Source organism: Siniperca chuatsi, linkage group LG2 (assembly GCF_020085105.1).
Source record: "Siniperca chuatsi isolate FFG_IHB_CAS linkage group LG2, ASM2008510v1, whole genome shotgun sequence".
In the NCBI taxonomy this organism is placed as follows: domain Eukaryota; kingdom Metazoa; phylum Chordata; class Actinopteri; order Centrarchiformes; family Sinipercidae; genus Siniperca; species Siniperca chuatsi.
The window spans coordinates 3,536,832-3,555,877 of NC_058043.1; the positions used below are offsets into that span (position 1 = coordinate 3,536,832).

The 19,046-nt window shown below is 39.4% G+C and overlaps 1 protein-coding gene across 1 annotated transcript; it reads left to right on the forward strand.

The window, feature by feature from the left end:
- Window positions 1–402: 402 nt before the first annotated feature.
- pigu (phosphatidylinositol glycan anchor biosynthesis, class U) lies at window positions 403–13,213 on the forward strand. Its single transcript, XM_044183838.1, has 12 exons — window positions 403–584; window positions 2,143–2,207; window positions 3,206–3,265; window positions 3,680–3,742; window positions 4,025–4,134; window positions 4,620–4,720; window positions 5,542–5,639; window positions 5,889–6,043; window positions 7,137–7,280; window positions 7,406–7,530; window positions 9,293–9,435; window positions 10,746–13,213. The coding sequence occupies exons 1-12, from the start codon at window positions 455–457 to the stop codon at window positions 10,857–10,859; spliced, it is 1,308 nt and encodes a 435-aa protein (XP_044039773.1). The 5' UTR covers window positions 403–454; the 3' UTR covers window positions 10,860–13,213.
- The last annotated feature ends 5,833 nt before the right edge of the window (window positions 13,214–19,046 follow it).

The window sequence follows — 19,046 nt, forward strand, 5'->3', positions numbered from 1 at the left end:
GATGGTTCCGCTTTGTAAACACGTATTCCCTGCAGTGGCTTACTGATAAAGATAAATGTACTGTTTCTGTCTGCTGCTTTAGTAGATCTACTAGTAATTTACTAACAACAAAGATTTGGAATAGGCAACTCTAAAAACTGGGAAAAAGAGCAAAAATTCGCCTTTGTGCAAGCAATGATATACATAGTGTTATTGTAGTCACCCACGGATAAAATAACCGTCAATTTCATTTGAATTTTAAAACATAATAATAATAATAATAATAATAATAATAATAATAATAATAATAATAATAATAATAATAGGACATTTATTGCTAATCGTAAATTTATTTATTTATTTATTTATTTATTTTAGTGTGATTCCGTTTGGGGTTCCATCCGGTTTCCTTTATAACGAAATACTTCGTTTCCCATCGTGCACCTCGCAGGGCGGAGAGGGCTTCCTTGTCAAGATGGCGGCTCCCTTGACACTACTTTTGATTTTAGCCGTTACGATCCGTGCAGCTCTTTACAGATCCAGTTTAGCGGACTTAATTGCGGAGAGAGTGGAGGTGGTATCTCCGTTGACCGCCTGGAAAAGAGGTAAGCGGGGGTTTAGCAGCTTTTTGGCGGCCAGTTTTCTCGCTAAAACGCCGCTCCGGTTGCTTCCTCACCTCGGCGCTGTTACCCGGTATAATTGAGTGAAGTCAAACCGGTGTAGCTACAAAAACCTGGCTTTGCAGTTCACATTTAGACATCTCACTAACGATATGTTGAGGGGAATATAGCAGCTTCGTCTTCATTATGTTTGGCTTCTCTGGTTCAAAGATGCTACTGCAGCTGCAGCAAACAGCAAGAGCGCACCTGAGCCTTCACCGGCTAAGATGAGAGGGAGTACAGCCCTCAAGCACAATTTTAAAGTACTTATACTTCACTCGAGTACTTACATTTTGAAAGGGTTTATACTGTCCCTACTACATACTTATACTGCCTCTATTACTACACTTTTAATGAAGCTATTGTACATTTTTACTGAGCTCATCTAACAGCTGTCAGTGACCAGTTTTGAATAAGATCGTACATGCAACCATTTTAATTTCTGTCAAATGTTGAACACAATACCTTTTTCTTCTGATTGAGTGTTTTTCCACTGTGCTGTTGATACCGAGTCTTTTCTGCACTTCTGTTTTGTTCTTTATTCTCTACTAGCTCAAGTTCAACAAAAAAATAAAACATATTATTGTTAAAAAAAGAAGAGGAAACACAGAAGAAGAAGAAAGTAAAGTTAAAATAAATAGATATTTAGATAGAAATAGAAAGGAATCCCCCATTGGTTGTCTTTCTGGGTTCCACACAAAACATTAATAAGCATATAAGCAATAAAATCCTACCGTATCAACTGAACAAGAAAAGGTGGAACAAATCAAACATAAATATAAGAAATGAAATGGTTTAACAATTTATTGGTTTTAGTTTCAGTGACTGCACCTCTGGTTTAGCTGTTCATGTCTTGGACAACGCCAATGATGTTTTCTGTCAGTCTCAGACGTGAGATGGTTGAGTACTGATGATCAGGGGAAGTCCGGCTATTGATCTAATCATGATAATAGCTCAGATAAACAGAAGTGCAGGTTGGAAATGCTGGAGTCACCACACGCGAAGCGATTTAGCAGCTTGTCGGGCAGAATGAGCTACAGCAAATGTTAACACAAAAGTTTTGTACTGAAGAAAAAGCTTTAAGCTCCCACGTAATGCACCTTTGTCTCCAATACTTAAACGTCTGTTGTAAAATTATTAAACACACAGAATTCTTCAATTCTTTAAGGAAATATTGTTTAATTTCTGTATGTAACAACAAAATATGAAGCCTTTTTTTGGCCTTTTCGGCTGTGGTGCCTCATCTTGAAGTGAAGGTGCAGCTGTTTGTTGAGCCACACTGAAGTTTCTTTATAAAGGCATAGACTGCCACCCACACACCCGCTGGAAACACCGCAACCCTTCATGAATTATTCATTAAGGCAGCTGTAACAGGAAGTTTCATCATTATAGAAAGGCTCTGTAGCTGATTGCATTAAGAGAAGAGAAACGTTCTGATGACAGCAGCCCAAAGCTGGATAATAACTGTCTTTTTGTGACATGGTGTTTGTTTGTTTGTTTGCAGTTGTTGAAGGTTTGGCTCTGCTCGACTTGGGAGTCTCACCGTATTCTGGAGATGTTTTCCATGAGGTGAGAGATGATGTATGACCAAACGTATAATTTCCACTGAGGCTTAAAATCCTATTCTTCTCGTCCCCCCTCACTTCTCAGGTTGATTTCCTAACTAAAACCTCTCCAAACAGTGTTCTCCTACTGTCCAAACACCACAGTCCAGACGAGAGAAGAAAGGCGTTAATAATATTGATAAAAACTGAGTCGCCTTCAGTTGTTACCTTGCACTTAATAAGCTTAAGGAGCAGCAGCTAGTGGTGCAGTAAGTAGGCTACTTTGCGAACCTTTTTTTGCCCTGGGTTTCGCCTCTCAGGCTACATACAGGCTGCTCTACCTTGTTGGTGGAGGTTGTTGGCACTGGATGGAGCTTGAAGGAAATACCTGCAGAGAAAGTACTTCCACCTCCTCCTCTGCGTGTTTTTATCATTTAATATGTATTTTTATTAGCTGTTAATCCTCTTCTTGAAAGACGCTCGAATCAAAAATCAATCAGTCACAAATAAGGCAGTAACGCACAGAGGTCCTCGTAGTAAAGACGCAAATACAACATTATCTTTCATCTCTATCAAGGAAACTAAACATGATTTTTAAGTAGGGTTAGGGGACTGACAATACAGCAGGTTCACATAGCATTTTTATTTTTTCTATTTTAACTTTTTGTTATGCAAATATTATGAACAAACAGGCACATTTCTGATAGACAAACCTATATGTACTTAGTGGAAAATCCATCTGAAAACGCTTTTTTAAAGCAGGTGGCAGAGATGCTTTTTGCTTGCCTGTTTCCGTTTGTTGCTTTTAAGTCAGACTTAGAGAAGGTGACATCACACGAGAGGCAGGACAATATCAGTCAGTTGGTATAAAAAAAACAACATGCATTTGAACAGAGTATGCATGTGTCTGAGCACACAGGCACCACACAAACACACTAATGTGTAGATAAATATGTTTTATTGTCCCAGCTGCATGCATGTGTTTGTGCTCTGATCCCAAATGTCCTTTTCTGTCCTCTCCAGACTCCTCTCATCATTTACCTCTTTCACTTTGTGGTGGACTATGCAGAGATAACATTTATGGTGAGTACGAAGACGAGAAACATCTTACTTTTTTTTAGAGAGAGTTTCATGTATTTATAAGCCAATCAAGAAGTGATGTTTTTGTCTGAATATTTCCAGCGCAGTATGAATACCAACACACATTTCTCTTTTGAGCTCGAATAAAATGACATTTAAAGCGTTTGGGCAAAAGACAGAATGAGATGCTAATGTTTCGGATTTGCTCTGGTGAATATATGGGAGGATTTTCTGTAACGTGTGCCATGATGGGACAGCTCAGCGGTCTGCACAACACTTTAATTTAAACTGCTGTCTCTGTGATAAGAAAAGTCTGCCTGCAGTGATTTGAAAAGAAAGTGTGTGGGGGTTTTTAAAATATATTTTGTTATATTTCAGAGGCTCAGCTGCTCATTCTCTGTCTTTCTGTCTCTTCAGTTGGCAGATGTGATCACTGCTGTGGCTCTCTACATGGCAGTGAAGGACTACAACAAACAAGTGGTAAGAAAACAGTAAAATTACAGAGAAAATAAATAAAAAAATAAAAATATTTGGATATTAAAGGGAAATTCCACATTTAAGCCGTACCATTTTAAATAAATTATATAGTTTCTACAGATAAGACATGGATTTATTATTAGTAAAACTAACTTACTGAAACTTTGATATTCAGTGTGTTATTTGGGTGTTTTGTATTGTAGGTTTGGTGCGTTGTAGTTTCCTGTCCTTGTAGTAACATGATATATTAGTGACGTATTTGATGTGCTGTTGATGCTGTTTCAGTTCAGAAAGCAGAAATATGCCTTGGAGGCAGACCGCTACCCCCTCGACTGTCTGGAGCTCATCAGAAGCCCCAAAGAAATGTACTACATCCCTCTGAAAGTAGCCATGTTGTAAGTGCCACCCTCCTCCCAGAGTGCGTTCAAACCAAGCGTGTTTACATGCAGCAAACACCCAACTGTGCCAGATTATCAGATATCAGATTATGTCTGTAGAGGTGGTCGCTATATGTCAAACCGCCGCCGCTCCGCCGGTCAGAGCTCGACCAATCAGAAATGTTCGGCGCAGTGGTGGTGAACATGGTAAACATCAGCATGTTAGCATCTTCATTGTGAGCATGTTAGCATACTGACATTAGCCTTTAGCGCAAACCACCTCTGTGCCAAAGTACAGCCTCACAGAGCTGCTAGCATCACTGTAGACTGTTCGTCTTGTTATCATGCAATGTAAACATGAAACAAAAACTGATGAATGGTGCTGACTGCAACCTAAAATGTCATGAAGGAAATACCACAGCCTTCAGAAAAGTATTCATGTATTTCTATCATCACATCTCTTTTTTTTTTTTTTGTTGTCTCTGTCTCTTCTTCTCTCACAGTTACCTGTTGAACCCGTTCACCATCCTGTCCTGCGTCGCCAAGTCAACATGTGGTCTGAACAACGCTGTCATCGCCCTCTTCATCCTCGCTACAATAAAAGGTAACGTTTGATTTCTAACTATAAGCGTGACATGATTTTAGCTGAAGACATTCCACATTTTTGGATCTGCCGTTTCTGTCAGAGTGAGACGTCATTCTTTATTCAACTGAGATCCTTCATTAAGGAATGTCACCTTCAGTTTTCTTAATAATAATTTCACTGCAGGGATTGTCACAGTATTGCAGTTGTTGGGATTCAGGTAGGGCAGGTTTGGTTATTAGCAAATATAAAATATAAATATTAATATTATCAAAATTATTAATATGAATGAATAATTACGGGGCACCACCCTAGGATCAGGGACCAATAACCAAACATGAAAAACTTAAAGGTGGTCTTGCCACTTAAAAATGCGCTGTCGGCGGGTTCAGCGGCGAAACTGTTCCTTCGGGGCAGCAGTCGACCTTAGTGTGGAGAAAGCGGGGCTCAGCGTCCAATAGGAATCCTCTGTTTAGATTCAGCTGAGATCTCACACTGGCTTCAACCGGGATCTCGCATCAGTCTCGCACCTCAGTGTGAATTAACGGCTGGTGGAGACCTGGCGCCGTTTTACTGTCTGGGCTTTGTTTCCCGTTCAGGGCTCGGGTCAAGGCTGTGCCTTTCCCAACTAGGCCGCTGTCTTTTGTTCTCCACACGTGATGTGGTGAGGCCCAACGCAGTCTAGTAATTGCTTTATTTATAAAAGGAGCACTTTGACTGAAATATTTAAATGTAGCTTTCAGGCATCTTGCTGACGCTCTCCTCCAGAGCAACTTCAAACGACTGCGACAATAAAAAGATGAAGTAATTATCTGATTTGAGGAATTCTTTTTGTGTTGCAGGAAATGTCTTGCTGAGTGCCATATTTCTGTCCTTGGCCACATATCAGTCCATCTACCCTCTCACTCTGTGCGCTTCAGCGCTGCTGTATTTGATGCAGGTACGTTGTGTATGAATGGACCCATGCATATTAAGAGAGGGTGAAGTACAGCTTGTTTCACTGTCGTATTTCTCCATATTTTTTTATTGCTCTTTGTCCATTACTATTTTCCATCCCTTCCTCTTCATTTTCTCCTACTGTCCTTTTTTCTCCTTTATCACTAATTTCTTCTTCCCCTGCCTTTAACCCTTCTCACCATGTCACTCTGTCTTTCATTAATGCTTTTCCATGTTTCTGTTTCTCCTCCAGCGTCAGTACATCCCGGTGAACCTTCGGCGTTTCAGCTTCTGGTGGTTCATCGCGCAGTATGCCTTCATGTACCTGGGCAGCCTGTTCGTCATCGTCTGTCTCTCCTTTTTCCTGCTCGGCTCGTGGGACTACCTGCCGTCTGTCTACGGCTTCATGTGAGTGACGAACGGAACGCTTGCGCCGAGCTTAAAGGTGGCATCTAAATTCACAGAATGTAAAATTGTAAAATGCTTGTATGATGTATAACTAACCAGACCTGACAGAAACTGAGATAGAAAATCAGTTTTGGAAGTAAGACTGATTCCCCCCCCCCCTCCTGTTATGAATAGCATCACAGTCAAGCTACTGGAAGTCTTGGCACAGTGGATGAATGTTCTGTTCTTTTTACTGACATTTACTGTTTCAGACTGAACACAGCAGCATAATGATTCAGACAGGAAATTGAACTAGCTTGAATAGGTCTTTACGGTGGCTGTGCATGTGTTGTACAAATCAAAAACGTTCGGCGGCAAAGCCATCAGACTAATAAAGATCTTTATTAAAGTAACAAACATCTGAGTCGGTTTGCAAAGTAACTGAATTCACACAGCAGATTTATACACAGTGTCGTAGGGGCTGCAAACTCCACGCACCAATTACAGCAGACCCTGAGCCTACACCTCTTGATCCTCCCCATTAGCTATTGGTTGTCACGGGGTGGCCTGTTTCCTCTATTTGTTATGTCCTAATTGCAACAGTGCAATTTGTCTTCAAACAGGACTTTAGACGTCCCTGTTCTGGGGCAAGGTGTACGGTCATCAGCATGCTGAATCACACACAGGTTACTGAGAGGCATGATTAGAATATCATTGTTCAATAAATGTGATATTACTATGAATTTCCACCACACATGTTTCTGTGTGGTCTTATACTTCTGATATTATCAGTCAATTTGAACTTATCATAGTTAATATCATTGTGAGTGTATATTTTGGTTGACAACAAGAAATTGCAGTACAGAAATGTCACAGATATGATTGAGGTAATTTAGAAACAGTGTGACCATTACATAGTTTGTCCACCAGGGAGCTAAATGTCCCTCTAATTACATTGCATGGTCACAATTCTTTATTAATCAAATTCATGTTATGTGTTTATGTTTAAAACTGAATATTGGCTGATTAAATGTCATCAGATTTTTTAAAAATTTCTCAAATATCCGTAAGGCAGTCCAGCTGCAGTCCTTGTGTGACCGTCTGTTTTCTCCAGTCTCTCAGTACCAGACCTGACCCCGAACATCGGCCTCTTCTGGTATTTCTTCGCCGAGATGTTTGAACACTTCCGCCTCTTCTTCCTCTGCGTCTTCCAGATCAACGTTTTCTTCTACACCATCCCTCTGTCCGTCAAACTCAAGTAAGTCCTCTGCCTTCCAAGTTAATGCAAAGCTGCTGTTTCTTCTTTTTCTTTACTTTTTGTTCTTTAAAAATCTGAGTCAGCCGTACCATGCTGCCCTAAGTGTATGTGTGTCTGTATTACAGGGAGCATCCAGTGTTTCTGATCTTCATGCAGTTAGCTGTGATCTCCATCTTTAAGTCCTACCCCACTGTGGGAGACATCGCTCTCTACCTGGCCTTCCTTCCTGTCTGGAGTCACCTACACAGATGTGAGTGTATGAAACACAGAGGATGTTGACTATCACAAGACTCGCAGTACTTGGTTTTGGTTTCACCACCTGGTTTTCACCTTATGCTACATTTAGCATGTTACTAGTGATGTCCCGATCAAGTTTGTTTGGCCCTGATCCTGATCCGAGTCCCTTTTTAATTTTTAAGATCGATCCAATACTCCAATTTACCCATTTTCAGATAAGATGGAACTTAATTCATCCAGAGAGATTTTGTGATTTTTGTGCCAAATATGCTCAATATATACCTGGCAGCAGCAGATAGACTATGTTAAAATTAAACATGCATTTGGCACATTGAAATAACAGTTGTAGCTACTAAATCTGACACATCTTCATTTTCAAGAGCTGCTTACAAGTGCTGAAAGTCCTGATTTAAAACTCTTAACTAAAACTCTAAGTTTAATTATTGATATGATATGAGTGAAAGTTTAACTGGGGAACGTGACTCCTGAAACTGACGTGCTGGAGTTGAGGGAACAACAGAAAGACCATCCACTCGCGGATGTACAGCGTGGAGGTTCTTTCCCTACAAACGATCTTTGATCGAGTTCAGACACCCCTGCAGAGAGCACACAAACCTGACAGCCGACATGTATAATTTTGGCCTCATATCAAGTGATTTACAGAATTAACGTCATTTAGAAACAGCTGATACGATCTGCCGCCAGCGACGTTTGTCATTTTAACCAGCGAATGCGCCGGTCAGCGCCAGCTAAGAAGGAGAAGCTGCTACCTGAAAGTTTCGTACACTGCTGAGGAGAGATAACAGATTCGGTGATGGATTAGAGTTGGAGTTTGTAGCCAATCCGGGTGTCAGAAATTTTACACACTCTAATCTTCACTCGCATTTTTAGTGAAATGCTCGCACTGTACAGGCTGTCGTAAAGGAGAGCAGCTTTGCAACACTAGCAGGCTGAGCTGGACAGAACACAGTAGAGCACAGTAAAGACAGGAGCAGTATTTGATCGGCTTTATTTTATCCGATACCGATCCTTCTGATCGGCTCGGGACATCTCTACATGTAACATGTCAAAGTAAAGCTGACGTTCAGTCATTAGTTTTAAGTGTTAGACCAGTGGACATTATGGCCTGCTGGTGGTCATAGATGAAACAACAGAATTTAAATAAAGTCATTCAAATTCATCTTCATGGGACCTTGAATATGTGTACCAAATTTCATGGCAGTCTATCCAACAGATGTTACGATATTATCAGACAAACAAATTTATTATTTATGTGATATTTTCTTATAATCATACAGCAATGTGCAATAAAACAAATTAGGGCTGCGCAATTAATGGCAGCATTATCAAAATCGCAAAATGGCCAAGTGCCTTGCGTGTGTGAGAAAGCAGCATTATAATGAGGTACTGTAGTGCTGCAGAGATGCCCTGGCCTACAAATCTTGTTCTCCAGATGTAAGAAAACATGTTTGTTTGGTGCAGACCCCAACAAATGTCACATCATCATGATTTTAATAGTTTTTTTCAGTAAAAATAAAAATTGTGATGCAAAAATGGTCAATCCCACTAATCATGAATCATAACGCAATCGTAATATCTGTCAAAATAATCAACACATGATTTTTATTTTTTTTTTACCATATTGTGCCGCCCTAAAACAAATGATCAATAAAGCACTAAAAATATGAATTTCAGACTGTACATGCTGTGTTGATATAATATGCAGAGGCATCGCGGTAAAAACAATCTCTCTCCTGGTTTCTCTTCCTGTTCAGTCTTGAGGAACATCTTCCTGGTGTCCTGCGTCCTGCTGGCCTGTTCGGCTCTGTTCCCGGTTCTCTGGCACCTCTGGATCTACGCCGGCAGCGCCAACTCCAACTTCTACTACGCCATAACGCTGCTGTTCAACGTGGCACAGGTAGGACGGCCTGAACGGGAGCCAGGGGGAATTTGCTGATGGGCCTTTTTCACTGAAGACATTTTGACATGTTACAGTAGGAAAAGCACAGGCGTAAATGATAAAATGAATCATGGTTGAATTCCATTTAGCTGCTTCAGTTTCAGGGTCCTGGTGTTGTTCATGTTGGCTCACGTAAGTCATGACTTACTGGGACACTTGAATAGAACGGAGCCATTGTTAATGTTATTAGTAACACCTGAGCTTTTCCTACTATGACAACTAAAAATGTCTGCTGTGAAAAAGGTCTAGTGGGATTTGGAGACAACTCAGGAACGATAAAAGTAACTGTTATCTAAAGCTCACTAAGACATCGCGTCGTGTTTACGCGTCAGTTTTTGTACAGGTTAAACAAACAAGATATAACTTGTTAATTAGCTTTAGAGGCTCTGGTAGGTGGATTTTGTCACCTTAGGACAGAGCCGGGCTAGCTGTTCCCACTGTTTTCAGTCTTTGTGCTAAGCTAACCAGCTACTGTGAGTAAGCATATGTAATGCAATGTAGAAATGTTCCTTTAACTGGAACAGGCAGCCTTTTGGGCCACTTCCAAAAAACAAATCTTCCTTTTAGAATAGAGAGAATGTACATGTTAATACTTTTTTCTTAATTATAGGTCATACATAAAGTAAATCAAATTTAGCTTAGGTCTCAGTGGATCAACAATTAAAAAAAAAATGTATATTTTATTTTTCATTGCAATAAGTCATCTTATAAAGGTGTAGGGAGACTTGCATCTGATTTTGTTATTTTGTATTTGTCCTTTTTGGCTTGCTAATACTCTACTTATACTACTTATTTCAGAATCAGAATCAGAAATACTTTATTGATCCCCGAAGGGAAACTCTTTGTTACAGCAGCTCGCCTTTACGTCAGTGCACACAGGAGAAAGTACTAGCAAACAATATAATACAATACACTATAAAACAGGTCTGAAAATAAATTAAGTACCAGGTGGGTATAAGATAAAATAAGTGTGAAGTACCGAGTGGGTTTACCGGTTGATGATGATAATACGGTATAATAATACAATGTAATAATATAAGTAATAAGTAGTGGTGCATGTACTGTCAAGTGTAGCTTGTTGAGATTATTAAGATATTGCACAGCAGTAATGGAGGTATGAATAATATCAATATCAATACATAGGAAAAACTAAATATTGCACAGGAGTATTAACACAGGATATTGCACAATGAGCGAAATAACTCAAATTCCTCTTCTTAATTAGACAGCGAGGAATTCATCACATCCTAATATTTATTTCCCCTCAGATTCTGCTGGTGTCGGATTATTTCTACGCTTTCTTGCGGAGGGAGCACCATCTCAGCTACGGACTGTATCTGAAGAGGAAAGATGGCTCAGAGGCTACATTAGTTCTTAAATAAAACACACACACACACACAGACACCTGCGCACACACTCATACGCACACCACCTGGATGGCTACGGAGAAACTGCTCGAGGTCTCATTTATCCTCACAGGGAACAAACACAAACTGATGAGGATAAACGACTTTCAGAGCCGCACTGGAACATTAGCACACATGCAGGAAGTGTGTCTGGTACAACGTCATATGCCAACTTCAAGTCACAACACTCAACATGACGGACACATGCAGAGATGGGATGTACAAATCTGACTCCTGCAATGTGAAACAAACAGACAGCAACTAAACAGCTTTCCACTTTCTCCTCCTGGAGCACTCTCTAATTGCGAGGGTGGCTTTTATTTTGAAGCCTTCTTCCTCCTGACAGCCACACTGGAAGACTTTTTTATTTTTGATGTTCTGTTTATCCTGTAGCTCCGTCCTGGACAGCTTTTATTTTATTTTGAAGCACCAACTCTCAAGCAGCGTTTTTTTTTTTTTTTTTTTTGGGAAGACGATGTCACTCTGTGGGGGCTTTTATTTTGAAGCATTTTTCCTCTTTAAACACCAAAAAAAATCATAAAAATGTGGGAAACTCTTTGATTGTTCCACATTTTTTGTGTTGTTTCATGTTCACCTGATTACATTTGTGTTCCTTTGGGTTGGGAAAAGGAAGAGGAAAACTATATTTTAAGGGTTTGTCTGGAAGCCTAAAAATGTCCATTTATTCCTGTCTCTCTTTTTTTTTTTCTCACCACTTTCTTCCTGTTTGCCTTTTGCCCTATTTTTACCCAGTCTGCTCTTGAATGAACAAATTCCAGATTATCAGTGTTGCATCTCATCGCAAATGAAATACTAACCTCATCATGGTACATGAAACTTAACACTACCTGGAGTTGTGATTGCTTCAGCTGCCTGAAAACTGACATTTGTCTAAAAATGTTTGGATACTGATCACTAAACCCCGGACAGTTCCTGTTACCGTCTGACAAAGACATCAGTGAATGTGTTTTAACAACTGAGGTGCTTAAGTTCAGGATCTGCGGAGAGCAGAAAGCTAAAGGGTTCCCGCAGTGCCCTTGTGTTTTTTACGTGTCAACATTACAGCAGCATAAACGCCTCATTATACTCACAGCGGGACCCAAATCCACACACTGCACACTAATTCTGTACAGCAATACACAATAGTATGTATAATACTATTTTAACTGTTAGCATACAAAAAAATACTTTACCATTTTATACTAACAGGAAATGATATAATACGCACACTGTCTCACTGCCAGTTAACTTAAAGCCTAATGTCTTTCTTAAGATTGAATAATTGTTTTGTTCTCCACTGTCTTTTTGGAGTTTTCTCACCACAATTTGCAGTTTATTTGGATTTATATTTTTTTACAGCTGTGAGCTGCTCCCCCATTTCCTTTTTTCTACTGTGGGAGAAGAGTGTCCATCAACAGGAGTCAAAAATCAACCGTACTGCATACTGACTTTTTGAGTATACTTAGTTTTGTCACTTTTGCAGTGTGAGCGCTCTACATACTCGAACCCCGCTTTGAATTAGTGTGCGGTGTGGAATTGGGACGCACCACCACTCATGTTTTTCCCCCATCTTAACCATTTGATTACCTTTCTCCTTAATCTGGAAGCCAGAAAACAAAGACTGTAATGAAGAATTTCATGCTAACAAACATGTCTGCCTGTAGGAGAAGCCACTGACAAACACCTACATAAAAATCTTTCATTAAGGATTCATTTCACACCCTTAAAATAAGCCTTAAACAGCCTCAGAAGTGTGGACGATGATAGAAAGATTGATCTTTTTTTAAATTAGTTTTACTTTATATTACAATATGAAGTCCACAGATGAATGTTTTTGTGTAAAAATTGGTTTCTCTTTGCCTCAACTTTAACACACAAAAAAAGACCCACTTAAAGTGTTTCAACGTCAAAATCTAAATACGAGCAAAAACGTTAATTATTGTAAGCTGGTTTTCATGTGAAATGACAGTAAGATCAGTGACAAAGCAAAAAAACACAGATACGAGCTGCTTCAGTTGCTTTTAACGTGATCCTTGTTTGTAACATCTGTCTGAGCAGAAGGTCGACGGCGGCCATTTTGATACCAATGAGTGAAAAGTAATTTGTGATATTTATTTATTTGCTGCACTAACAACTTTGCAAAGAGATTTAATTTTTTTTTTTTTTCAGGAAAAGGAGGAGCTCTTCTGTTGTTTTGATATTGTATATATTAAAGTGTTCTGTTTTGTTACAGATATTAAAATGCAAGGTTTGAAAGGGGCGATGTTACATTTGATGAATGAGTGAACATGTCATAAATCATGATTATTAAACTTGAGGTGATGGTTTCACATGTCTGTTGTTAATTGGCAGTATGTGTGTGAGGCGTTGTAAATGCATCATAATTTCTGGTTTTCTGTTGCCAGATATAAAACCAGCAACATTTCATACCAAAATAAGATTTCCACCGTTTGGAATTTGAAAAAAATTGCACAAATAAAAATGTCATTAGTGCATCAAATGAGCTTCATGTAGGAACTACTACTACATGTAGTTCCAACATGAAACTGCTCACAACAAACCTGTGGATTATCTTGAGTAACCAGGTCATGATTTCTGGAAAGAGACGTTGCTGTTGAGTTTTTTAAAATGTATTTTTTGGCGCTTTGAGCTCCACAAGCCGAGCGCCATATTGTCCCATTATATTCAAAAAATGCAGACATCTCTATGCTGATATCTCCAAAACTCAGCAACTCTCACCAAAACAATCTAGATGGATAAACAGCTCTACAGGTGAGAGGGAAAATATGTATTCTTGATTTTGGGGTGAACTGTCCCTTTAAGATTAGGGCTATTCCCAGTTAACTGTATTGTTCACTGTTACTGTATGTGATGGGTGTTAATGAGGACTGGATCCCTTGTAGGCAGCCTGGCCTGCTGTTTTTGATTTAATGTTCATACAGTTGTGTGTTTACAGGCTGTTTTGCTGTTTGACCTATTCGTGTCTTATACAATATAGTTGCCTACATCACTCTGCAGAGTAACCTGCGCCCGGCTGGGCCCTATCACACTGTGATGTTTGGTTTTGATACCGTGTGGACGTTTTATGTGGTCGTTAACTGATTATTAGCCTAGATGTGCTGACATAAAGCAAGTAGGCCTACATGCTTGCAGCTATGGATGTTTCAAGTCTTATCTTTGATTCACGCCCAAGCGCCCCCCCGTGAGAAAAAAGTGAGCTCCCCAGAAAGTCATGGTATAGTCCGCACACTGCCTACAGTGGTTTCACCGTGATGTTTAATCTTCAGGTGACTTCGACAACTATGGAGCTTCTTCCTCTCGTGTGTCTCTGTCTCCTGACTCGGTCTGGAACAACGTTTGCTGAAGAAGGTAAGAAAACTCAACTCAGACTGATAATCAATATCCTAATAATCAGTACAGATCGATATTAAAACACCCCCCTCCGCAGCACAGGTGGAGTCATGTCATTACAGCCTCTATGCAACTCACTACAGCGGATGTTCGGGGCGTCGCCTCCGTCCTGCTGAGAGAAATGAAATTTAATTCAATTCAGTTGGGCTTTATTGACATGGGAAACAGTCGTTAACATTGCCAAAGTAAGTGTGAAATAAAAACATAAACAGAAGAAATGTGCTATTAAAATATGTACAGATAAGTAAGATAATAATAATGATAATACAAATTGTAGACTTGCAGTTAAAATACAAATACAAATAACTGAAAACTATAGAAACACTGCAACATTTTTTAATGAATGTGTGTGTGGGTCATTCACTGTCCCTCAGGTTGTGGCATGTTAATACATATTGGGCAGCAGGATCTGCCCTGCCTCCTTATTTTTAACATTGAGAGCTCATTTAGCTCTTTGAAATCTGAGATTACAGCGTTGAACTTGTTAAAGAAAACATTCCTTATTTCATTGAATGTTGTACATTGTAGGAGGAAGAGCATCTCTCTCAGCCTCACCTGTCGAACAGTGACCACATATTCTGTTTCCGATCTGTCTCTGCTTTCTATCTCTGACAGCAGAGAGATATTCTGTCAATTCATCACCTCTTTTTAGGGCCAGATATCTTTCTGATCTGGAAGACAAAGATGGATCTATAATTTGGGCCTCCTCCTCTGGTCTGCGCTGCTGTTCACGAGCAGCTGCTGCATCAACATGTTTTATATGTGTGGACAGAGAGACTTCTGCAGAGGATGAAATCTGTGTGCCACTATCTGTGTAGTTCAGATATTTGTTGTTACAGTCTTTTTACTTAGGCTATAAGACTTAGAAATAATTCTGAACTGAATTCAGTTTCACTTTAGTTCTGCGTTTTCCTCGTCGCTCTCTCGTGTTTCCTCTCTGTCTTCCTCTTCCTGCTTATTAGTGTTGAGTGGACAGACAGAGACAGTCTGATTAACTGAGTCAGAGCTGATGTTCGTCATCACCTGGAAAAGAGAGAGAGTTCAATGTTATTCATTATTAATGAGTGAGGCTGCTCTCAAAAGACTTTTGTGTGAAAAAATAAAGATTAGAAAAAAGAAATCTAAAAGATAAAAACTCCAGATCTTAAACTATAAATATATGTAAGAAAGTAAAATGTAAACGAGTGCAGATATGCAGTCTGGAGGACAATGTGCTACAAGGACAAAAACAAGGAAAGTTTCTTCTCATGAGTTGACAACAACAAACTTCCATATGTCTGTCTGAACTTAATGACTCTGCATGTAAACGCACTGATTAATACATGTTTTTATCTTCCAGGGTCAAAGGTCATCTACGTGGAAGAAGACAGTGATGTTACTTTACCCTGTTCGCTCAGCACCAAGGAGAACATTGAGTATAAACGCTTTGAGTGGAGGAAAGATGGTCAGAAGGTGTTCCTGTATGATGCAGGTCTTCATTCCAGTGACGGCCTTCCTCAGGATGAGCAGTTCAGAGGTCGAGTCTCACATTTTCAAGATAAACTGAAGCACGGCGACGCCTCCATAATCATCAGAAAGACGAGTGTGACCGACAGCGGAAACTACACCTGTGTATTTCCTCGTCTTCAGCCAAGACAAATATTCCACATTCGGCTTGTTGTTGGTGAGTGCTTTCATTAAACAGGTAAAGATGGCCGCTCACTTACTGATGCGACTGGTTTAAGAGTCCCAGATGGACTTTTGTCAAGTGGTCAGAATCCACATCTGGCAGGGCCTCGTCCCCACAGCGCTGCAGCCACATCTGGAGTGATCACCTCTCTGTCAGACAGGCTTCATGTTTGCGACACATTGCAGATTATTTCACTCTGCACAATGAAATTTCAGCAGTCTGTAGTAGGTCTGACTATTTGACTGTAAAGACTTCAGTATACTTCATAAATTCATAAATCCGATTATTAAACTTAAACACCATGAATGCCTTCAAGGAGCGACTGTATGAAAGTGCGAGCTGTTATCTCCATTTGAACGATTATACTTATCTAATATTTAGTCTACCGTCATTGATATACAGTACTCACTTTATTTGTTGCAATAATAAAATACACTAGAGAAATCTTTCATAAGCTTCTCTTGGCTACCAAGGAACATTTTCAATAAATGTGATGATCCATTTTCCAATCAGGCAGCGTGATTAAACATTTCTTACAGACACAGTTAAGCGTTGATAACACAAGGGTGTATAGACTCTTTAAGACCCTATGTTTCATATTTCATAACACATTTTTTATATTACAACAAACCTGTCCAAACATCAGTGCAATATCTGTGTTTCTGTCATGATGAGTCAGAAATAGTGTTTGCAGTGGAGAATAGTTAACACATTTAACATATCAATGATGGGATGTGTAATTGAGCAATATATTGTGCTTTTCTATTCCTCTTTTTCTCCCCTTGATTTTCTCTGAAACACACCATAATCCTCATTTACAAGCAGAAATGTGATGAACAAAAAAACATCCTAATGTTACATTTCTAATGCTGTAATTCTCTTATGCAATCTATTGTTTCTATTATGTTCACATGTGCAGCAGCTGCAAAGCCGTTTGTCACGATACTTGTTGCAGCAAACGAGCGGACGCTGCTGCAGTGTACTTTTAAAGAGAAAATAAATGATAATGCTCCTTCCTTTTTGACAAAATATAAAACACTGCAGGAAAATCTTTCATCAGCTGCTGCTACAAAATAATTAAGAATCAGTTTTCCTTCCTGGCAGCATGAGACTGTTCAAATACACTCAGTGGCCACTTTATTAGGTGCACCTGTACAGTCTAATGCAATTCAATACAACAGCTCTGCTATAAATTCTACTTTCTTACAGAGTTTATAATATAATGTTTATTACTGAGCTCACAGTTAAAGGTGGTGTGCTGGACTACATTATACTGAGAGGTGTTTCTAATTTTCTGTCTTATTTACAAACATGAGGGGGGCAGAATATTAGACCTCTATCGCTGTGTAGCCACACAGGAGGACATCAACCATCGGATTTATGCTGAGACCTACGTGTTTATCAGTGGTGAGATTCTTCTTGGTCATATTTTTATATTCAAATAATTTTAATTGTTGTTGTGATTAATGTGTGTTCAGGCTGAACAAAAAGCAAAGTGGGATGAAGAAATCTGCCCAAGTTGAAAATGTTTCAGACTGAGTGAAAAAGTCACATTAAACTGAGACTGAGACTCCACTTCCTGAATCTACAGGGAGAGGAGGAAGAATGAGAGGGTCTGGAGGGAAATAACAGCTAGAGTTTGGAGTAAACAACATCATCCTCCAAACTACTGTGACCAAGACCGACCACTATCGCTGTGTAGCCACACAGGAGGACATCAGCCATTGGATTTATGCTGAGATGTATGTTTATCAATGGTGAGATTCTTCCCAGTAGCCTAATGATTTAATCTGTAAATAATTTCAAAGCTGTTACTGTGTTCAGACTGAAGTTAATTAGCTCAAATCAAAGCAAATTGGGATGAAGACGTTTACTTGGGTGAAAAATTCCATTTATACAGATGGTGACGCCGGTTCATCAATCCCTAGAGATAGGAGAGAGAACAAGATGAGTCTGGGGAATAACAGAACAAACTTCACTTAATGATTAATTTTGAGGTCAGTCTGAACTGTCACACAAACACACACACACACACACATTCCTAGCCAGCTATAGCTAACGTCTGTATTGACAGTATTTCAGATGTTTGTGCTGAATAAACACAAACTGCAAAAATACTTCAACAGTCAAATTCACAGGATTCAATAGAGGCTAAATCAACTGTGTTCAGTCTGAACTCACCTTTTATGAGCATGTACATCATTAATCTTTCTCTTTGTGACGATCTACAACTATGATTATAAACTAATACTACGTATATGTGCCGTACATGATATGCAGTTACATTCCCAGAGTTACATACACGACTCGTAGCAGCAAAACACAAGCTATTCCATATTATACCATTAAAAAAAGATATTTTGATACCCGGCTCTTGTCACCACCACTTCTTCACTGCCATGCATCAACTGAAGCTCAGTCCTGATCCAAGTCCCCTTTTTGTACTTGGCCTGGTTATCTGTACGTATATATGTGGTTAATAAGTGAAGATTTCTGCATCAGCAAATTAAAATGGGTTACACCACACAAACTAGTCCTTACATATAGTTGAGCCTGTTGTTAGAAATATTACCACATACTAACTACCAGGTGTAACTGTGGTGTAGCTGATTGAACCAACTGACAAACTAGTTTGTTACAGAAAACACAAGATATGACCTGCTTAGAGCAGAAGAGGTGAGCGTTATCTGACAGGACGCTGGTGTAAAACGGAGCTTAGTGTTCAAAATCCACTTGTTTAATTATGATGAGTGATAATGATAACACGAATCACCGAACATCATCACAGATACGAGCTCGCTCTGACTAAACAGATGCAAATAAGGTCTGTTAAATTATATTTTACAAAATAATGTTGCTAAAATGATAAGTTATGGCAATAATAATGTTACACTTAAAGGCCCAGTTATGTCTGTTAGGCAGCGTATTTCCCTCTCACTCTGCACTGCATGAATACATATTCTGAAACTAAAACATTCCTGCATCTAGAAAGACAAACAAAGCAGTTCCTGCTGCACCTTCACAAAGTATTAGTGGGTTAATGTTTTACTTGGCCACTTGAAACTTATTCCTTGTAAGTTCTG